This window comes from Rattus rattus, chromosome 2 (genome assembly GCF_011064425.1).
Source record: "Rattus rattus isolate New Zealand chromosome 2, Rrattus_CSIRO_v1, whole genome shotgun sequence".
In the NCBI taxonomy this organism is placed as follows: Eukaryota; Metazoa; Chordata; class Mammalia; order Rodentia; family Muridae; genus Rattus; species Rattus rattus.
In genome coordinates, this window is record NC_046155.1 from 43,183,522 (window position 1) to 43,201,419 (window position 17,898).

Here is a 17,898-nt window from a genome sequence, read left to right on the forward strand (position 1 = left end):
AACTCAGTAACTGTATTAGAAGATGAAGTACCACAGGTAAACGGCCACTGCTCAGGCAGAACCCAGAACCCCGTCATCGGCCCCGGCTGCTGACTGAAGGAAAAGGTGCCAACGGGAGGCGGCGTACCAGCTGAGGGAAGGCTCCTGGCATCAGGGAGCTCCTTGAAGCAGACTACTGGGACAAGGGAAACAGGGCCTACCCCTCCCAAGTCACCTCTAGTCAGCAGAAACCAAACTACAGACATACTCAAACCCTCCTCTGACTTACGCTCTAAGTCAGGGCAGGAACAGCACTGAGCGCCCCTTTTGGCAAGACAAACCCAACACAACATTTAAAGGCTTTTTTTCTTTTTAATTAGGAACCAGGGGGTGTGCTGCTTATCCTCTGCAAGTCTAAAGCAGGTCGCCAGGCCCAGGATGGAGACGGTGTCAGAGGGACTACAGTGGGCTTTGCTGAATTGCAGAGAGCCCAGGAGGAAAGACAACGGTGACAAGAGACGTTGGCAAGAACTCGTGTTAGCCAACTACAGCCTGGAGTGAGCTCTCTCCTTCCTTCCAATTCCTCTTGAGACTGGAGTGTGCCACAGAAGAGAATGTGCTGGAAGGGCAGGATGCAGCCGTACGGTCAGACCCCGGTCCACTCAGCATCCCTTCACTTGCCTGCCCTCCATTCTTCTTGCCGCTTCGTGATTAGGTATTTGAAGAATTCATACACAGACCATGCGATGGCTGTGGAGGGGATCTGGTAAATTACTCTGGCCTGTACCCCTCGGAAGTAAGCAGTCACCCCGCCTACTTGATAGACCGTCCTGAAGGCATTAGCCATGCCTGTGATGTGTCCTGTAATGTTTGAGCTCAAGGCCAGGGACTCCTGGGTGTTGAGCAGTGTTTTGCAAACGTCCAGTGGGGTGGTGGCGGCGGCAGCTACAGCTCCTGCGCAGGCTCCACAGAGCACATGGGAGCTGGGGTTGTACCGTCTCTGGGGATTAAAGTGCTCCTGCAGGAACTCATAGGTCATGAAGTGAATGGCTTGGAAGGGAACATTCATGGTCAGCTGGGTCGTGTAGCTGCGGTAAAAGGCCCCGGCCCCTTCATTTTGCCACACTGCCCGAACACAGTCTGTCACCCGGTGGTATGGTGAGTTGTACATCTGCATCCGCTGCTTGACCACTGAGTGCCGCCGGAAGGAAAATGGAACAGCAACCAGCCAGTGACAGAGCATCCCAATTCAGGTTCCAGGTCGGCGGGTCAGCCAGTGGGAGGGAGAGAAAAAAGAATGAGTGAGTTTCCTGGGAGTCTGTATTCCTCTTATTTTAGAGAGAGGCAGGGGAAAGGGTTAATAAGACATTTTTAAGAACGAGCCCATTCCTAGTAGGATTTCTTTAAAACCAACAACTAACACCCAGCGTATCTGCAATTTAGTAACCCCAGAGGCTCTCTGAGAAACGAAGGCCTCTTATTATCTTAACCTTTCCCAGCCACAGACGACTCAGCGTCAGTGCACGCCGTAGTGACCAGAGACATGCAATTCTGTCCCTTTATTATGATGGAAACACTGAGCTCAAAATTGAGAAGGGGATGGGAGAAGGCATCGAAAGAAAGCACAACCATGAAAAACTATAATTCTTATTCGAAAAGTGCTGGCCTCAGTTTCTAAGCATTTCCCATTCCATTAGACACACAGCGCGGCTTGGTCTGTGCACCTCTAGCTAACTTCAGCCATCTACACCCCAGAGTCTTGCCAGACCTACTGAGCTGAGGGAACATGGCAGCTATGTTAGGTTAGCCCCTCCCAGCTGGCTGATCACCTCAATCCTCATAGAATATTTTTGGAGAATTTCCCTCCACCTAAAAAGCTACTATCCTAGTAACAAAGAAAACGTTACACTAGACAATATAGTCTTCCACTTTTGTCTACATTCCAGTAAGTGCAACAATTTATAGTTTAATGTTAAAACGTATGTTCTTTGAAGAAACATAAAATAATCTGTTACACGCCAGAGATCAAACATACTACAGAGTGGACTTCGAGGAAAGTCCAGGACCAAGCCATGGAGCCATCACTTTTTCCAAGAAAGCCTTGAAGATGAATTAAATCCCAGACTCTGCTGCCTCAGCACGAGAGAAGGCACGTACTGAACATACAGAGGGAGCGCCATCTAGTGGTATAGATAAACAAGAGGATCGCCGCAAAAACTGTGCTCTGGTTTTTTTTGCAGGGCAAAAACAGAACCAGGACAGCGGCTCAGGACGGCTAAAGAATCTTTACCTTCAGCTGGATTCATGGCTGCATCATGAAGTAACGTTGCCACACATCCGGCTGCACCTGCAAAGGAGAAAACAACTGCCACATGTAAGGCCGAGAGGGGGGGCAGCTCACTGAGGCCCCAGGCGAAGGGGAGTGGCTGTGACAGCGAGGGAAGGAATTACGAGTCAGTCCAAGAGGTGGTTTCAGAGCCCACTGCTCCTGACTCCTGCTCCCAGAAAGGAAGATACACCCCTAACTTAAAAATGTCACCACTGCACATTCCATATCTGACAGGAAGGCCTGAAAGGAGCCAGGATTACAGCCCTGATGTCTTCAGTAGGGGACTCTAAGAGTAAATGCAGTAATGCTCTGGCAGGAAGCAGACGCACTTCTGGCAAGCCATGCCAGCACAATGGCTACTGGTGCAGAGAAATGGGGGGCAGGCAGCTGACCTGCTTCCTATCCTACGGCCTGCAAGCTGCCAGTCTATCTCCAAATCCTGCCACTCTGTCACTGGCCCATCCAGGCCTCCCTTTTGGCCCTAAACCACTACCCCCACTCTCCGCACTCAGCAAGGCTCTTCGTCCAGGAGCCTTGTATGCTGTGTCTTCCTGTCCTTCCACCCAGCCCTAAAACATCTGCATTCTCCACACGGGCCCCTGACCCCACCCCCATTCACTTGTCAAGGCTTTGCCATGTTCTCAATGACATCAACTGCCTCTGGTCAGGTTGGATCCTGAAAAGGTGAGCTGAAGAGCTGGGGCTCCATTAATGTCGTCCTTGAGAGTGGCCTGGTCACCTCCAATCCTACCCCCAGAAGCAGGATGCCACCCAACTACCAAGAAATACATGGTGGGGTCGTTCAGTGTCTCCACTTTGCCAGGCATTAGAAGCTGAAGCCAGGGAGATGAGAGGAAAGTCAAGCTGGCAGGTAAGGGAGGATACTGTGACCTCTGCTGAGCGGCCCCAGAGGAGGAGTTGGGTTGAAGCGGCCCGCTGTCTGAGCACGTCAGCTTTGGAAGTCCCTCCCCTACAACCTGGCCTACCCAGCCCAAGGCTGCCGCTCCACACCATGCGAGGCTGGGAAGCACTGACAGCAGCCAAGCCCAGAGAGTTGGGGAAGTGGGGACCAGCACAGGGAGGCTCAATACCATTGGCAATATGGCTATTGCCCCCGGGGTGGATTACATCACTCAATGTCTTTTTTAACTTTTCGTAGCAGGCAAAATAGAGGGCGTGGGCAGGCCCCGCGCCAGTTGCAGTGACGTTCAGCCCCCGCATGGGCCTCCACAGGCCCTCTGTTCTTATAATTCTCCAGAGAGCCTCCAACACGTTTCGATAGCGGGCGGCTGGATCAGGCTGTAGACTCTGCATCCGGGTCTGAAATTACAGCAAAAAAAGCCAAGTCAGTGATTGTAACCTCTCATCCACCCTACCCCTCCGGCCCGGGTGCTGGGTAAGCTGTGGGAGTGACACCCGGCGTCCAGCTTTTACAACTTCCCGAATCTATGACTCAACTTTCCAAAACATGGGTTTTTTTTCCCTCTAGTCATCTACAGCCAAAAAGCAGAACACCATTACATCCCCTGAGAACACTGCCTCTTGGCAACACACTGCAACTCCAAAATGACCCACTGCCCCAGCAACAAATACCAAGTGTGAGATCCACAAAGGTGCTTTTCACCTTAATAAACTAGCCTAAGCTTAGACACGTGGGCTGGAGAGCCACTAAGAAGAGCACATGCTACTCCTTTCTTTTAAAGATATGTTTATTTTATTTCATGAGTACACTGTAAATTCAGACCCACTAGAAGAGGGCATTAGATCCCATTACAGATGGTTGTGAGCCACCATGTGGTTGCTGGGGATTGAACTCAGGACCTCTGGAAGAGCAGTCAGTGCTCTTAACCGCTGAGCCATCTCTCCAGCCCCCTCCTTTTTGTTCTTAAAGATTTGTATACAGTGTTCTGCCTGCATGTATGTCTGCAGGCCAGAAGAGGGCACCAATCCCATGACAGATGGTTGTGAGGCACCGTGTGGTTCTGGGAATTGAACTCAGGACCTCTGGAAGAGCAGTCAGTGCTGAGCCATCTCCCTAGCCTGCATGCACTGCTCTTACAGAGGGCCCGAGTTCAATTCCCATGTTGGGAGGTTCACAATCACCTGCCCCCAGCTCCAAGGGATCCAGCTCTGGCCTCTGGGTATTTGTGTTCAGACATTCACACATATATCCCCACCTACACCCAGGCACACACACAGTGGAAATAAAACTAAACCTTTAATTCCAACACTTACTGTCTACAGCACACTCCGTACTTTCTTTCAAAGCTCAGCCCTGGCCCTGCTCTCTGACCACGTGGACTAACAAGAGGGTGGCCTACCTTTTGATATCTTTTCAGACTATGTGGCCTTGGCAGCTGGGTCTGCATGTTAAGGGTCTTACTAGAAATTAATTCCCAACAGATGCTGCTGGGAAAGACGTCTGGCTCCAAACTGTGAAGACGGAGACCAAACTAATCTTTAAAACTGAAGGACCACTCAGACTTCTCATTTAGATTGACTGGATCCTCAAAACAGCCTTAGCAAATAAAAGCAGTCTCTGACACACTGTCCTTGAGGCCGCCCTGGCTTACAGAGTGAGTTCCAGGACAACCAGAGAAAAGTTTGGCTGGGTAGGCCAGGTTGTAGGGGAGGGACTTTCAACCTGTCTTACAAAAAAGGAAGGAAGGAAGGGAAGGAAGGAAGGAAGGAAGGAAGGAAGGAAGGAAGGAAGGAAGGAAGGAAGGAAGGAAGGAAGGAGGGAAGGGGAGGGAGGGAGGGAGGAGGGAGGGAGGGGAGGAGGGAGGAAATAATATCCACAACATTTTATTGAAATTGAGGCATCTGAGCCAGTGAGATGACTTCTCAGTGAGTAAAGTCACTTGCCCCCAAGCCTGTCAACCTGAATTTGATCCTTAGAATCCACATGGTATAAGGAGAGAGCTGATTCCCACAAGTGGTCCTCTGACTGCCACAGGTATGCAACAGAAGGACACACGCACGCGCACACACACGCACACACTCTGAATGCTTAAAAAGAGGGCTGGAGAGATGGCTCAGTGGTTCCGAATGTACACTGATCTCTCAGAGGACTTTAGTTCAGTTCCCAGTACGCATGCTGGGTGGTTTACACTGTAACTCCAGCTCTAGGGGAGCCAATGCCTTCTTCTGGACTCCATATAAACACTCTCTCCCCCTCCACAAACATATACTATATATAGTTCTAAAAATAAAAATAAATCTTTAAAAGAAACTAGAAGTCCATCTCATTAGACTTTCTTTGAAGTTCGTCTTTCCACAAACATCTTTTATGTACTGACATACTTTAAAGCTAGGGTAGAATGGGGCCAAACGTACTAGTGCCCAGGAACCTCTAGGACCTGTTTGCTATGTAAATGAATGACCTACTGTAGGATACGCCTGCACAGTTCAGAAAATAACAGCTACAGCCACTAGTGAGCCCAGAGGCCACTAGAGAGCAACTGATGGCCGGCGACAGTTTGAACTCTAGCTTCATTCTAATCACTACTCAGATTCAAAAGCCTGAATCTGTAAGACTCAAGCTAGCCAACTGGGATCCAAGAATCAGGCCTTTTCTCAAAAGCATGGAAGAGAAACTAACCAGATTAACAGGTCCTGGTTAGCCACAAGCAATCCACATTCCTCAGGAGTTACTGTCGCCTGCCTGCCTGCCACTAACAAAACACTGCATGCTTAAATCGTTCACGATTGGGCTTTCAATCAGAAATATCGCATTTCTCCTTATCACAATGGACATTCAGCTTCCCGGTCTCGGATCTACCCAAAGGGTGTGATTTAATTTGGGCCTGGTAGCTCACGACCCAGGCTTCCCTAAGTCTGTGTGGAACCGGTCTTCTACCCGAGGGATCAGACACTGCAGTGCCCTGCTGCAGTCAAGGGCGTGTGTGGCAACCAGTGATGAGAGACTCTGGCCTCAGAGACCTCCGTCCCCCAGAGGAGACTGGAAGTTTGGAAGCTATTCCTAATGGCTTTTTTTTTTTTCCGGAGCTGGGGACCGAACCCAGGGCCTTACGCTTGCTAGGCAAGCGCTCTACCGCTGAGCTAAATCCCCAACCCCTATTCCTAACGTTTTATAGACACATTTAAATCTAGTTCAATGACAGTGCAGCCTTGTGCTGACAAAGTAAGACCCAGGCAGAAAATAGTCCACATACACGAATGAATACGGATGCCTATATTTTTGGGCCAATCAATGTTTTTTTGCAGAATCATAGAATCTCTAAGAACATATAAAAAGTTATAGTGTGAAACAAACATAAACCACCACCACCACCACCACCACCACCACCACCACCACCACCACCACCACCTAGTGCTAAGGTGAACCTGGGTAAACTGGGCGGCAGTGGCTTACACCTTTAGTCCCGGCACTCAGAAGCAGAGGCAGGTGAGCCTCTGGCTTCAAGGCTAGCCTGGTCTACCTAGCGAGTTCCAGGACAGCCAGGGCTACACAGAGAAACCCTGTTTCAAAAAGCAAAACAAACAGACAAAAATGTGGAAGGTTTGGTGCTTTGGTGCCAACAGGAACCCGGTCTGAACGCCGGCTTACTCAACCTCTCTGCACTTGTTGTGGAGAGAATGGGTTTGATTCCCAGCACCAACCCAGCAACCACAGCCATCCGTAACTCCGGTGCCCTTCTCATCTCCATGGGCACCAGGCACTCACATGGTGCTCGGACACAGATGCAGGAAAAACACTCGCATAGTCAAAGTCATCTAAGAAGTGCTCATAGAAAAGAAAATTGCCATGCTATATGGATAACAAGAAACAAGGCATGTAAAAATTATCATTTATAAAGTACTATAAATGTAAGGGTTTTGATCATTAAAACATGATTCTAAAATATCTTTATTCATGTCCAAGAATTGACAGGTCACGGCAGCATGGTAAACATCACTTCACATGGGCATCTGATCAGTCCTCAGCCAGTAATAAACCAGGCTTGAGTCTGAAGCTAGCACGAGTGTGCCTGCCTCCTGTGGGTTGTTCTGGTCTACAGTAATCTGCATTGCACACTCGGATGTAACTAAAGGTTATATATACATTCACAGGTGAGCTCCACTGTGGTCCTTAGCTTGCTTGCTTCCTGAAACCTGCTTTTGGGGAGCTATAGGGAAGGTTGATGAGTCATGGACTGAACTCAAATCACGACTCTGCCACTTAGGACTCTGTGACCTTTGACAAGTTACTTAACTGCTCTCTAAGTCTTTCTTCATCCGTGAATAACGACAGCAGTTCGGGAAAGTAGACGACTGGCCTTTACCGATACTTAGTTATCTTTATGAGGTGTGAGAAAATGTAAGTCAGAGATTGCATTTCCTAACCTTTCACTGGTAGCCTTTACATCTGACGTTCAAGAAAGACCTCTCTGCTCTTTCCCTCTGCACAGAAAAGGCCTTTCCTCTCTTCTTCACTACTGCAGAGTCTGAAATGGTCCCCTGCACAAGGGAGGCAGTCAGAAGGCTCTGAGGCCTAGAAAAGGAAATTGCAATTTATCTGGATTCCCAAACCTCCCTCTTACGATCATGGAAATGGCTGTCCTGATAACTGCGGCCTAGCAAGGCTATGTTGACTTCCCATGGTCTTTCCCAAGGATATTTTAAGTCAACTTGACCCTGATGAGTGGCTAGGGATACACAGGCCAACATGCCAAGAGACAACGTCAGCATTCGGTTGCAAACACTGTGGCGCGTCCCCTTTTGGCTCTAACACTAATACCTGTTTGCAGTGCAGTGTAGAGCCTGGTAGGGCGGCTTCTGCTCTCCACCGTCCAAGGGGAAAGCAGCAGAGCTACTAGGAGACAAATGAGCTGGGAGCCATTCTAAGAGAAGGGTTTGGGTTACAGCCTCGCCTGCAGAAACACTAAATGGTAGGGCACCAACTCATACCAGGCTATCTTCTTCTTTTAATTCCCAGCATCAGCAGCAAGGAGAAATGATTCTTCTAAAATAAACCTTTGCAGTTTTGAAGATTCTTAGGCATTTGTCCTTTAAATCAAACAACCCATTCTTTAGAGTAGGGTTTAGAGGCTAGACTGCTAAACTGTACTTTAAAAGTACAAATCCCAAAGTCTATATAGATGACTAGGAACTATCATTCCAAATAGTTAGCCTTGGAAGGCTAGGCACAACTTACTCCAGTAATTCTCTGGTTATGCAACTCACCTTGGAACTCCCTTCTCTTGTGTTCGCTCAGCTTACGGCCTTGGAAGTAAGTCAGGTTTTATTCGCCAGCCCCTCCTCACCTTTAGAGAGCAGGCACTGTGGCCCTTTCTGGTGTGCCATATTAGATTCTGAGTGGTCTTTGCTGCTGCATAATCTTTTGATTGATTCTTTTTGCCCTCACTAAAGGCTCCTCCTCCTCCTCTACCCCTCCCCCTTCTTTTCAAGATAGAGTTTCTCTGTGTAGTCCTGGATATCCTGGAACTAACTGTGCAAACAAGGCTAGCCCCAAACCCACAGAGAGCTGCCTACCTCTGCTTTTAAATGCTGGGATTAAAAGCATGAGCCACCAACACCTGCTCTAGAGGGATTTCTAACAAGGGAATTCATAAAACTATTTAAAGCCAAAACAGGTGATAAAGTAAGGAGAAGCCTCTCACTATGCTGTAACAACACAAGTATGAAACTGATAGGTAGTAGGAACATCTTTTCCTTTCCTTTCTGTGTGGCACAGGTACCCATTTGGATTATGTACAAATCTGTTACTGTGTAGAGGCAGAGACTCCCCTTGGGCATCTTCCTCAGTCACTTTCCATCTTGTTTATTTATTGAAACAGGGTCTTACTACATAGACCAGTCCGGCCTGGAACCTGATCTGCCTGCCTCTGCCTCCTGAGGGCTGGAATTAAGGGCACTCAGTGGGAGACAGGTTCTCCTACAACCTGGAACCAGTGGATCTGGCTACACTGGCTAGCTGGTGAGCTCCACGGATCTGTCTACTTCCCCAACACTGGGATTACAGAGGAGAACCACCATGCCTGGATTTTCGCATGACTGATAACAGATCAGATATGACAGAGCCGCCTTCCCTATCCCATTTTTAAACTGGAGATGATCATACTGCATCCCATTAAATAGTTCTATTGCTTTCTCTGATCTGTCTTCCATGATACTTATCCTGAACACAGCACTCCAGACCCTCGGCTGTATTTGGAGCTGAGAGGCATTACTCTGAAGCTCAACTGTCTAAACTTTTGGATATGTAGCATTTATTAACTCAAGACATCCAACCTACAGTCTATCGAATTCATGTCTGAATCACTATTCTATGTGTCCATTTCACAGTTCATCAGTGATTTCTCTCCTAAGGGGAGACACAGCAAGTTACCTGGGAAAAGCTGCTACCCAGGAACACCTCCAGCCTTAGCTCCAGTTCACGGTCTAAATTCTCTCCATTGCCAAGGACATTAAAATGCTCATGCTCACCTCAGTCGGGTGTACTGGGAGTTCGCCTGTAATGTGCTGGAAACATTGGCCAACTCAGTGTCATTCACAAAGTTCAGGGGCACTTTCTCCATTTCCTCTCCACAACCCAAACTCATTCACAAAGTTCAGGGGCACTTTCTCCACTTATTTCCTTATCCACTTTACTAACAGAGATGCAAAACAGTACGGAAACCAGGGGCCAGCAGAAGAGACGGATGTTGGCATCGCTGAAGCTGATGCTCTCCTAATCTCAGAAAACATCCATCAAAGAGCTGACAGGACAGAGCCCACCTAACTGGTGTAAAGAAAGCAACCGTTCTCATCAGCTGTTCAAGAAGCCCCTCGAAGTCACCTCCCCTGCAGTTTAGACTGCACCTTCAGTAGCTGGCACCTCTACTAAAGCACCCACCCCCCCACCCCTCCATCCATCCACCCCCAGGCTTCTTCCCAAGGACCTGACCTATATGTCTATTAACGGTCCTGCTTGGTTGTGGATGCAACTGGCTTTACATCCAACCCCGAGCACACCCTGATAATCTCATTCTATTTCTTCCACATCTGCTTTTTAGTATCACCACACTTCCCTCCAGCGGTTTCCCTTTTTGTCAAATTCAGGGGCCCAAAGAAAAAGACTATCAGTTTCACCTCTGTTGTGTAAGGGCTGATGCGCTCCCTGGGCACAGAATCTTAAGCCCAGCTCAAGTTTTACGTTCAGGAAATAGATGGGCCATCAATCTTGCCTCACAGAGAAACCGAAACTGTTTTTCTTAACATGCCTTTTCCCATATCCATTCCAGTCTGGCACTCTCACTTTTGACTGCACGATGATTTTTCAACCACTCACGGGTTAAGATTTAATACGTACTTTTATCTAGCTGAGAGATCCCAGATTCCGGTTCCTGCCCCGACACTTTTAAGGGAAGACGCAGCACGGAGCTCGTAAAAGCACCGACCCGAAGCAACATCTCAAGCCAAGCTATCAAGAGTTCACCGTCTGATTTCATGCTGGTTTGTTGTAGACTTACCTGTGCTTCGGGATCCCCCCCACCCCATCTCATCCCTATTTAGTCCCAGTCGGGATCAAGTCATTGGCTGACAAGATTTTGCTTCGTCTCGACTCAGATCTCACTGACCGTTAGAAATAAGTCCTGGTTCCTGACTGAGCTCATCTCCCAGCCAGGACTTTGCACGGAGTATTGGCTCGAACCATGCGTAGAGGTAGGAGCCAGGAAGGAACCCATCAGCTCTGGGTCTCAGTCGGGATTCTGGCTCTAAACAAGGCTCAGGGTCCGGTCAGTCCCAAGTCGGGATCGCAGTCTGGTCCAGGTCTCACCTTGACGCAGTCGATCGGGTACATCACGCAATGCTCCAGGATCCCTGCCACGGCGCCCGCCACCATGTGCGTGGTGACAGTGGCTCCAGCCGGCAGCGCTTCGTATTCCGGACCGGACTCCGGATCCAGCCGTACAGGGGTCTGATAGGCCCCCGCCTCCCCGCCGCCGGCCCCCCGGCCCACGCCCCGCTGCAGCCACCCGTCCAGCAGCGCCGACTCCCCGGGGCTCCGCCCGGGCCCAGCAGCTGGTCCTCCCGCCACGCCGCCTGCACTCCGCCCCTCCAACTCCATCCACTTCGGCCAGCCGCGGCGCTCACTCGCGCCGCCGCTGCCGCCACTACTGCCGCCGCCCCCCGGCCCCGTTGCGTCCGCCTCAGGCGCGGCCCAGAGAGCCCGGGGCCTCCGGCTCCCGCTTGGCCCCGCGGACACGCCCCCCAGACAGCCATTGGTGCAGACCCCAGCGTGTCCCCGCCCCCCTTTTACGGAGCAAAATTGTATATGTGCTACTCGCCAGATAGCTTGTCATTACTCCCGTAGGTCCCACCCCTTCCCCTTTGATCTTGGAAGCGTCTTGTTTATTGGCCCTTGATTGGTGGACTTGGCCGATCGGCCCGCCCCTGGCGTTTCGGGGGCGGGAGAAACGTAAGGCTGAACTTTGATAGGCTCAACCGCTCTGGCTACTTTGACGGTGGCCATTGGCCCTGACCACTTCGTTCTTCCATTGGATGTGGAGAGAAGCGCCGGGAAAACAGGGACCGGCTCGGGCTGCAGCCGGGCGCCGCGGGGCGGCGTGCGTGGCGGCCTGGATTGCCCGGGTGAGGGGGCGGTGCCAGGCCTTCAAGGTCAAACCGCTGTCGGTTGCCGTTAAGACTCGTGCTCTGGCGTGCACCGAGTGTCGAGTAGCACGGTCGGACTGTTCCCGCGGGATCTCAGGCGGGGGCGGAGTCGGCCTGGATCCTGCGTCCCCTGGCACAGTTCACCCGGCCGCTAGGGGAGATCGGCGGCGAACCTCGGGTGGTTCTGGAGTGGTGTGCCCTTAGGGCAGCATCGCTCGCCTTGGGCCTTCCACCCAAAGCCGCCCCGTGAACCCTCCAGTGGGTGGACGGATGATCTCTCATTGGGTGGGCACTGCGTTGAGAAAGGAGAAGGCGAAATGGGATGATTCAGAGGCGACGACAGGTGTCAGGGTCTTGGACCATCATCCCAATCGCAGCGGAGCAACTGCTGATGCCTCGAAGTGGAGCTTGTCCGGACTCAGAAATTGAGCATCTTATCCAGAGCTCGCTCGCTGATAAGCTCCACAGCCTTCGATGATTGTCCGCTCTTCTCTCCGGGACCGCTGATTTGCGGCTTGAGAACCGCTCCCCGGTTCTAAAATGATGCCTCTGACCACCACCTTGACCAGAAGCAGGCACTGAAACGACGCTAAGAGCCTCAACCTCTACTGAGGAGTGAGGGCCCCTTCCCGCTCGTTCTGTAGGCTTCCTCAGGCTCCCTTCTGAGCGGCGTGTTTGCACACGCTTCCCTAGTTTCTAGCTCTGCCTTCACAACCTATTTTAATGAGATGATGACGCAATTGCAAACTTTTCCATCTTTTCATAGCATTTCCTTAGAAGGGTAGGAGGCTTTTCCATTTTCTCTCTAAAGTGAGTCTCAACTACTCTTTGGCTGTGGTTACTAACGTTTATGTCGTGATCTCTTGGAAAATAAAGCTCTTAAGTTCCCAACCTCATCCCCAGTCACACATAAAATTGCATTTCACTTCAGGTTTCAGCGTGGAGGAGATTCCATTAACTCAAGTTAAGAACTCATACCCTACATCATATAGTCTTCCTATTACCCTGCACTTTTCTTTTGAGAGATGAATAGATTTCACAAAAAGGACCCCCTCGGTCCTGTTAAAATACCAGTTTTCTTTCCTGTCAAATTGTTTCAATAATGATTAGTGCCTACTATGTCCCGTCTCTTTATCTTATTTACTTATTTTATGGTCATAAAATGATCCAAATTCAATGACTTCTCCTGGTGAGAGATAGCACTCGTCCTACATTGACCCACACCTTTCTCTCCCAGGGAAGACTCCGGATACCAGCTTTTAGATTTCTAAGTTTCTTTTCTCTAGCCACTGATGTGGAGCATTCTTGGAGATTGTTTCTTCCCAGTCTTTAATACATTGCAGAATTTTGCCATTCCAAACCCATTTTCCTCCCAGAGGCCTTCTTTCTGTTTTTACTGTTACCTACTTGCTTGCTTTTGTGGCATTGGAGAACTAGGGAATGTCCAGCCACTAACTGCTGTGTGGCAGGGTGGTTCTGTCTACTTAGAAACCACCAAGAAAGGCCTTTCTGAGGAGATGGCACAGAGAGTGGCAAGCGAGGGTCAGTGAGGAAAGATCGAGAGAAGAGCATTCTATTTTTTTTTCTGGAGCTGAGGACCGAACCCAGTGCCTTGCGCTTGCTAGGCAAGCACTCTACCACTGAGCTAAATCCCCAACCCCGAGAAGAGCATTCTAGAGGGAGAAACAGGTACATCCACCCAAACCACCCTCAGGCGAGAACAAATTTCAGAAAAGTGAGGCTTCCCAGTTAGGGCTAATGTATTTGTCACAACAGCTGACTTTTATGTGGACACATGCACTTTCCCAGAATGCATTTCTTCTCTCCCCTTTTAAAAAATCAAAAGGTTCCTTCTTGAGGGTCCAAAACTTAACATTATCCTCCCGCGTCCCCAAGCGTGAAATATGGATGTAGGATAACACGAGGCTGAGCTGATTTCTGAAGCCAACCATGACAACAAGTTTGGTTTCTTTACTGTCACAGAGATGACGGTGAGAACTTGTGAGCTCCTAGAGTAATCAACAAAAGAAGGGACTTAAGTCTGGAAACTATAGAGGAAGACTTCTGAAGGACACGTGGAGAAGAGTTTCAAGAGAATCTGTCTCCTGTTCTCTGCGCAGAATCTTTCTTAAAACACTTCGTGGAGTTGCTGGAGAGGTGGCTCAGTGGTTAAGAACACTTTGTTGCCCCTGAGTGATGGTGGCACATGCTTTTAGTCACCACACTCAAGAGGCAGGCGGATCTCGGAGTTCAAGACTAGCCTCGTCTACAGAGTGAGTTCCACCACGATAGCCAGGGCTACCTCAGAAATCCTGTCTCAAACACACACACGCACGCACGCTCACGCACGCACGCACAAGCACTTGTCACTGCAGGGTTTGATGACTAGCACCCACATGGCAGCTCTCATTTTCCATAACCCCAGTTCCAGGGGACCCACCATCTTGTTCTGACCCCTGAACCACAAGTGGTACACATACATACACTTAAAATGAGTAAGGCTAAAGAGAAGCAAAAACCTTTGTCCCGGAAAAGCTGTCAAAGCAAGGCAGTTCTTTCCTTTTCTTGTATCTCAGTCCTACCTTTACAAGAGAAAGGGTGACCTCACCTCTTCACCTTGCTGATTCACTCCTAAGGGACAAAAAACCCTCCTGAGTTGTCGAGGGATTCCAATATTGATTGGCCAGTTTTCCCTCCTTTATGCACAACTGTAGACTTCATGTCTTTCCTGATTTAAATATATTTTTTTTTTTTTTTTTTGGTTCTTTTTTTCGGAGCTGGGGACCGAACCCAGGGCCTTGCGCTTCCCAGGTAAGTGCTCTACCACTGAGCTAAATCCCCAGCCCCTTAAATATATTCTTAAGAGCAAAATTTGTATTTTGACCCTATTAGATATTTCTTTCACCTAGTCTAACCCCTGCCTACTTTCAAAGGATATGTTACTCCATTCCCTGAGATCAAAAAGTACGCTATAAAACACAGTGGTGATGTCTAATCTCATTCAGGTAGGAGCTGTGTCTTATTCTGGGATTAGGATGTTCCTGATTTATACTTTTTAGTGATGAAAGTTAAGAATGTACTGCAGAAGCAGTGCCCTGCTGCTTTAAATAAATATCTTTTTTTTTCTTTTTCGTTTTTTTTTTTCGGAGCTGGGGACCGAACCCATTAAATAAATATCTTAAAAGTAGAATGGTTCTTTGGGCGAATGGTCCTCTTGGGTCTTAGTTTTATGTTTTGTGTTATTTCTGTGACAAGTCACAACCATTAGTGAGGGCGTGGAGGAGTTGGAACTCTCGCCCGTGGATGATGAGAATGTGCAAGCCACTGTTTCCCAGTTCAGTGAGTCATCAAGAGTTTCAAGTGGGCTGATGAGGGGGCTCAGAGAGTGAAGGCGCTCGCCGCTCAGGCTCTCACTCTGAATCTAACCCTGGAACCCATGCTGATGGAAAGAGAACTAATCCTCAAGCTGTCCCCTGATCTCCACACACAGCTAAACTGAACTGCTGTGTGACTTAGCAATTCCACGCCGAGATCTAGATCCAGAAGCAGGAGGTAAGTGCACACAGGTTAATAGTGGCCACTCCCACAGCCGGCAAAGGTAGACACATCGAAGACATCCATCGGCGGAAGAACAGATCAATTCTGTGTCTATACAATATATAAACACAGTGACCACAGTTTAACTAGGCAAGGAGAACATGCTGGTACCTGCTGTCTTATGAGCAAGCCTTGAAAACCTGTCTAATGAAGGAAGGCAGAAGCAAAAGCACATGGAATTCCACTTATGTGAGATATTCAGAGTAGGCAGCTGTATCGCAGACTCAAATGGAGGAAAACTCCTCGTTGCGTGGTTGTGTTTGGTAGGGAGCTCTATTTCATAACTGTTCAAACTAAGCTGGGACAGACACAGGAAATGGCATGGAAGATGCGTGCTCAGTTTTGTTCAGCACAAAGCTCCTCATCTCCCTTTTTGCTCACTTAGTTTTAATATCCATATTGTGTTGACGAACAAGTTACAAATCTTGTCAACAAGTCCCCCACCACCACCACCAAAACAACTGCAGGTTTTTGTAAGTTCTGTTAGTCATACAAGACCTTCTTTTTGGTGTTTATTTCTACAAAGAGGAGAGAGTGTCTGCTTTTGCTTTTGTGGTAGTAGAGATTTAACCTGGAGTGTATGCATTTAGACAAATGTTCTCCCACGGAGCTCCAGCATGAGTTCTTCCTCTCCTTAACTTTTCAGTTTGGGACAAGATCTCTCTAAGTTTCCCAGGCTGGCCCCAAACCCATTCTGTATTCATGGCAGGCTTTGAATTTGCCATCCTCCTGCTGCTGTCCCCTGGGGAAGCTGTGGTTACAGGGCTCTGAGACCAGGCCTGGCTATTCGTTTATTCCGCAGTATGAACACAGCCTACTTCCTCTCTCGACCAAGTTTGTAACAAACTGACAAAACCGAGCTAGTCAGAATGAGGAAGGAAGGAAGGAAGGGAATGGAGGAGGAACCTTAACTCACTCCATCTTAGTTTTGTCTTGACTCCCTATCAGGAAACAAGAGCAGGGAAGACAGCACAGGGTGACAAACTTCCCTTACTAGATCTCAGTTTCAATTTCTTCTCCTGCAACATGGTAATGATTATAGTGATAGCAGGAACTTGCCGTGTGTCTAAACTTTTCCTGGGAAGATGAGACATATGTACTCATCCTAGATACGGAGCCCGAGACAGACCAAAGTACAGACACCACCAAAGTCCAACTGGATGAACCAAGTTTTACTGGGGTTACTTACAGGAATATGGATGAGAGGTTATCTACAGCAGCAGAAGTGACTCAAAGACAGTTGCATCATCAAGGCCCATCCCAGTGGATGACAGCTCACAAGAACTGGGAACCTGGAACACTGCACAGCCTGCAGGCAGCTCAACTGATTGGAGGGGGTCCCTTCCAGATGCCTCATTTGGTCTAAACCTCTTCTAGGTAGTTCAGCTAGTTTCTGTGTCTTCCAGGCAGCTGTTGGTCTGAGTCCTCTGCAGCTTTTCTCCTTTGAGAGACTTCTTTGCAGCCCAGCTTCGCTTAGTCTGAGAGGGACTCTCTCAGCTTTTCTTGTTTACTCTGGCAGGGAGGGGCCTAATGAATCCGGTCAGTTTCAGGGACTTCCCGAAGCTATTTTGAGTTGTTTTACTTTCCTTCAGGATAGAATGTTTCAATCTTCAGAGGAAACTGTTATACGATTGTTACGGATTGAGAGTTAAATTAGGAAAAAAAAAGTTACGTGTTTAGTACACGAAGGCAGAACTCAACAAATGTCGGCTCCCATTAATAATTGACTAGCCGGGTGTGGTAGGCTCAAATCTTTAATCCCAGCACTCAGGAGGTAGAGGCACAGGGATCTCTGAGTTTGAGACTGGTCTACAGAGCAAGTTCCAGGACAGCCAAGGCAACACAGAGAAAGTGTCTTGAAAATACAAAAATGGGGGTTGGAGAGACGGCTCAGTGGTAAAGAGCACTGATTGCTCTTCCAGAGGTCCTGAGTTCAAATCCCAGCAACCACATGGTGACTCACAACTACCTGTAATAAGATCTGTTGCCCTCTTCTGGTGTGTCTGAAGATAGCTACAGTGTACTTACATAGAATACATAAATAAATCTTAGAAAAAAATTAAGAAAAATACAATATGAAAATACTATCACTAATATTATTACTTATGTTTCCTTTATACATGTTTGTCATCCATTGCAGGACTCCATGACATCATACTACCCACTCCCAAGCAACAACCAAAACGACGAGCTGACACTTCCTTTGCTTGTTGTCCTGTTTTGTTTTGTTTTAAATGTCAATTTGACACAGCCAAGAGTCACTTGGGAAGAAGGTATCTCAATTGAGGAATCACCCAGATGAGATTGGCCTACTGGGAATTGCTCTGATTTTTTGATTGACGTGGGAAGGTCCTGGGCAGCCTCATCCCTAGACT

At 48.6% G+C, this 17,898-nt stretch overlaps 1 protein-coding gene across 3 annotated transcripts; it reads right to left on the minus strand.

The window, feature by feature from the left end:
- Positions 1-331: 331 nt before the first annotated feature.
- Slc25a28 (solute carrier family 25 member 28) lies at positions 332-11,508 on the minus strand. Of its 3 annotated transcripts, none has more exons than XM_032892017.1 (4): positions 11,091-11,508; positions 3,400-3,628; positions 2,270-2,326; positions 332-1,170 (listed from the first exon to the last, which is right to left on the minus strand). In XM_032892017.1, exons 1-4 carry the CDS (start codon positions 11,379-11,381, stop codon positions 653-655), a joined length of 1,095 nt encoding a protein of 364 aa, XP_032747908.1. In that variant the 5' UTR covers positions 11,382-11,508; the 3' UTR covers positions 332-652. The 3 variants fall into 3 exon arrangements, with proteins under 3 accessions (XP_032747908.1, XP_032747907.1, XP_032747910.1); XM_032892016.1 differs by having other exon boundaries at positions 3,295-3,628; XM_032892019.1 differs by lacking the exon at positions 11,091-11,508 and having other exon boundaries at positions 3,437-3,490.
- Positions 11,509-17,898: the final 6,390 nt, after the last annotated feature.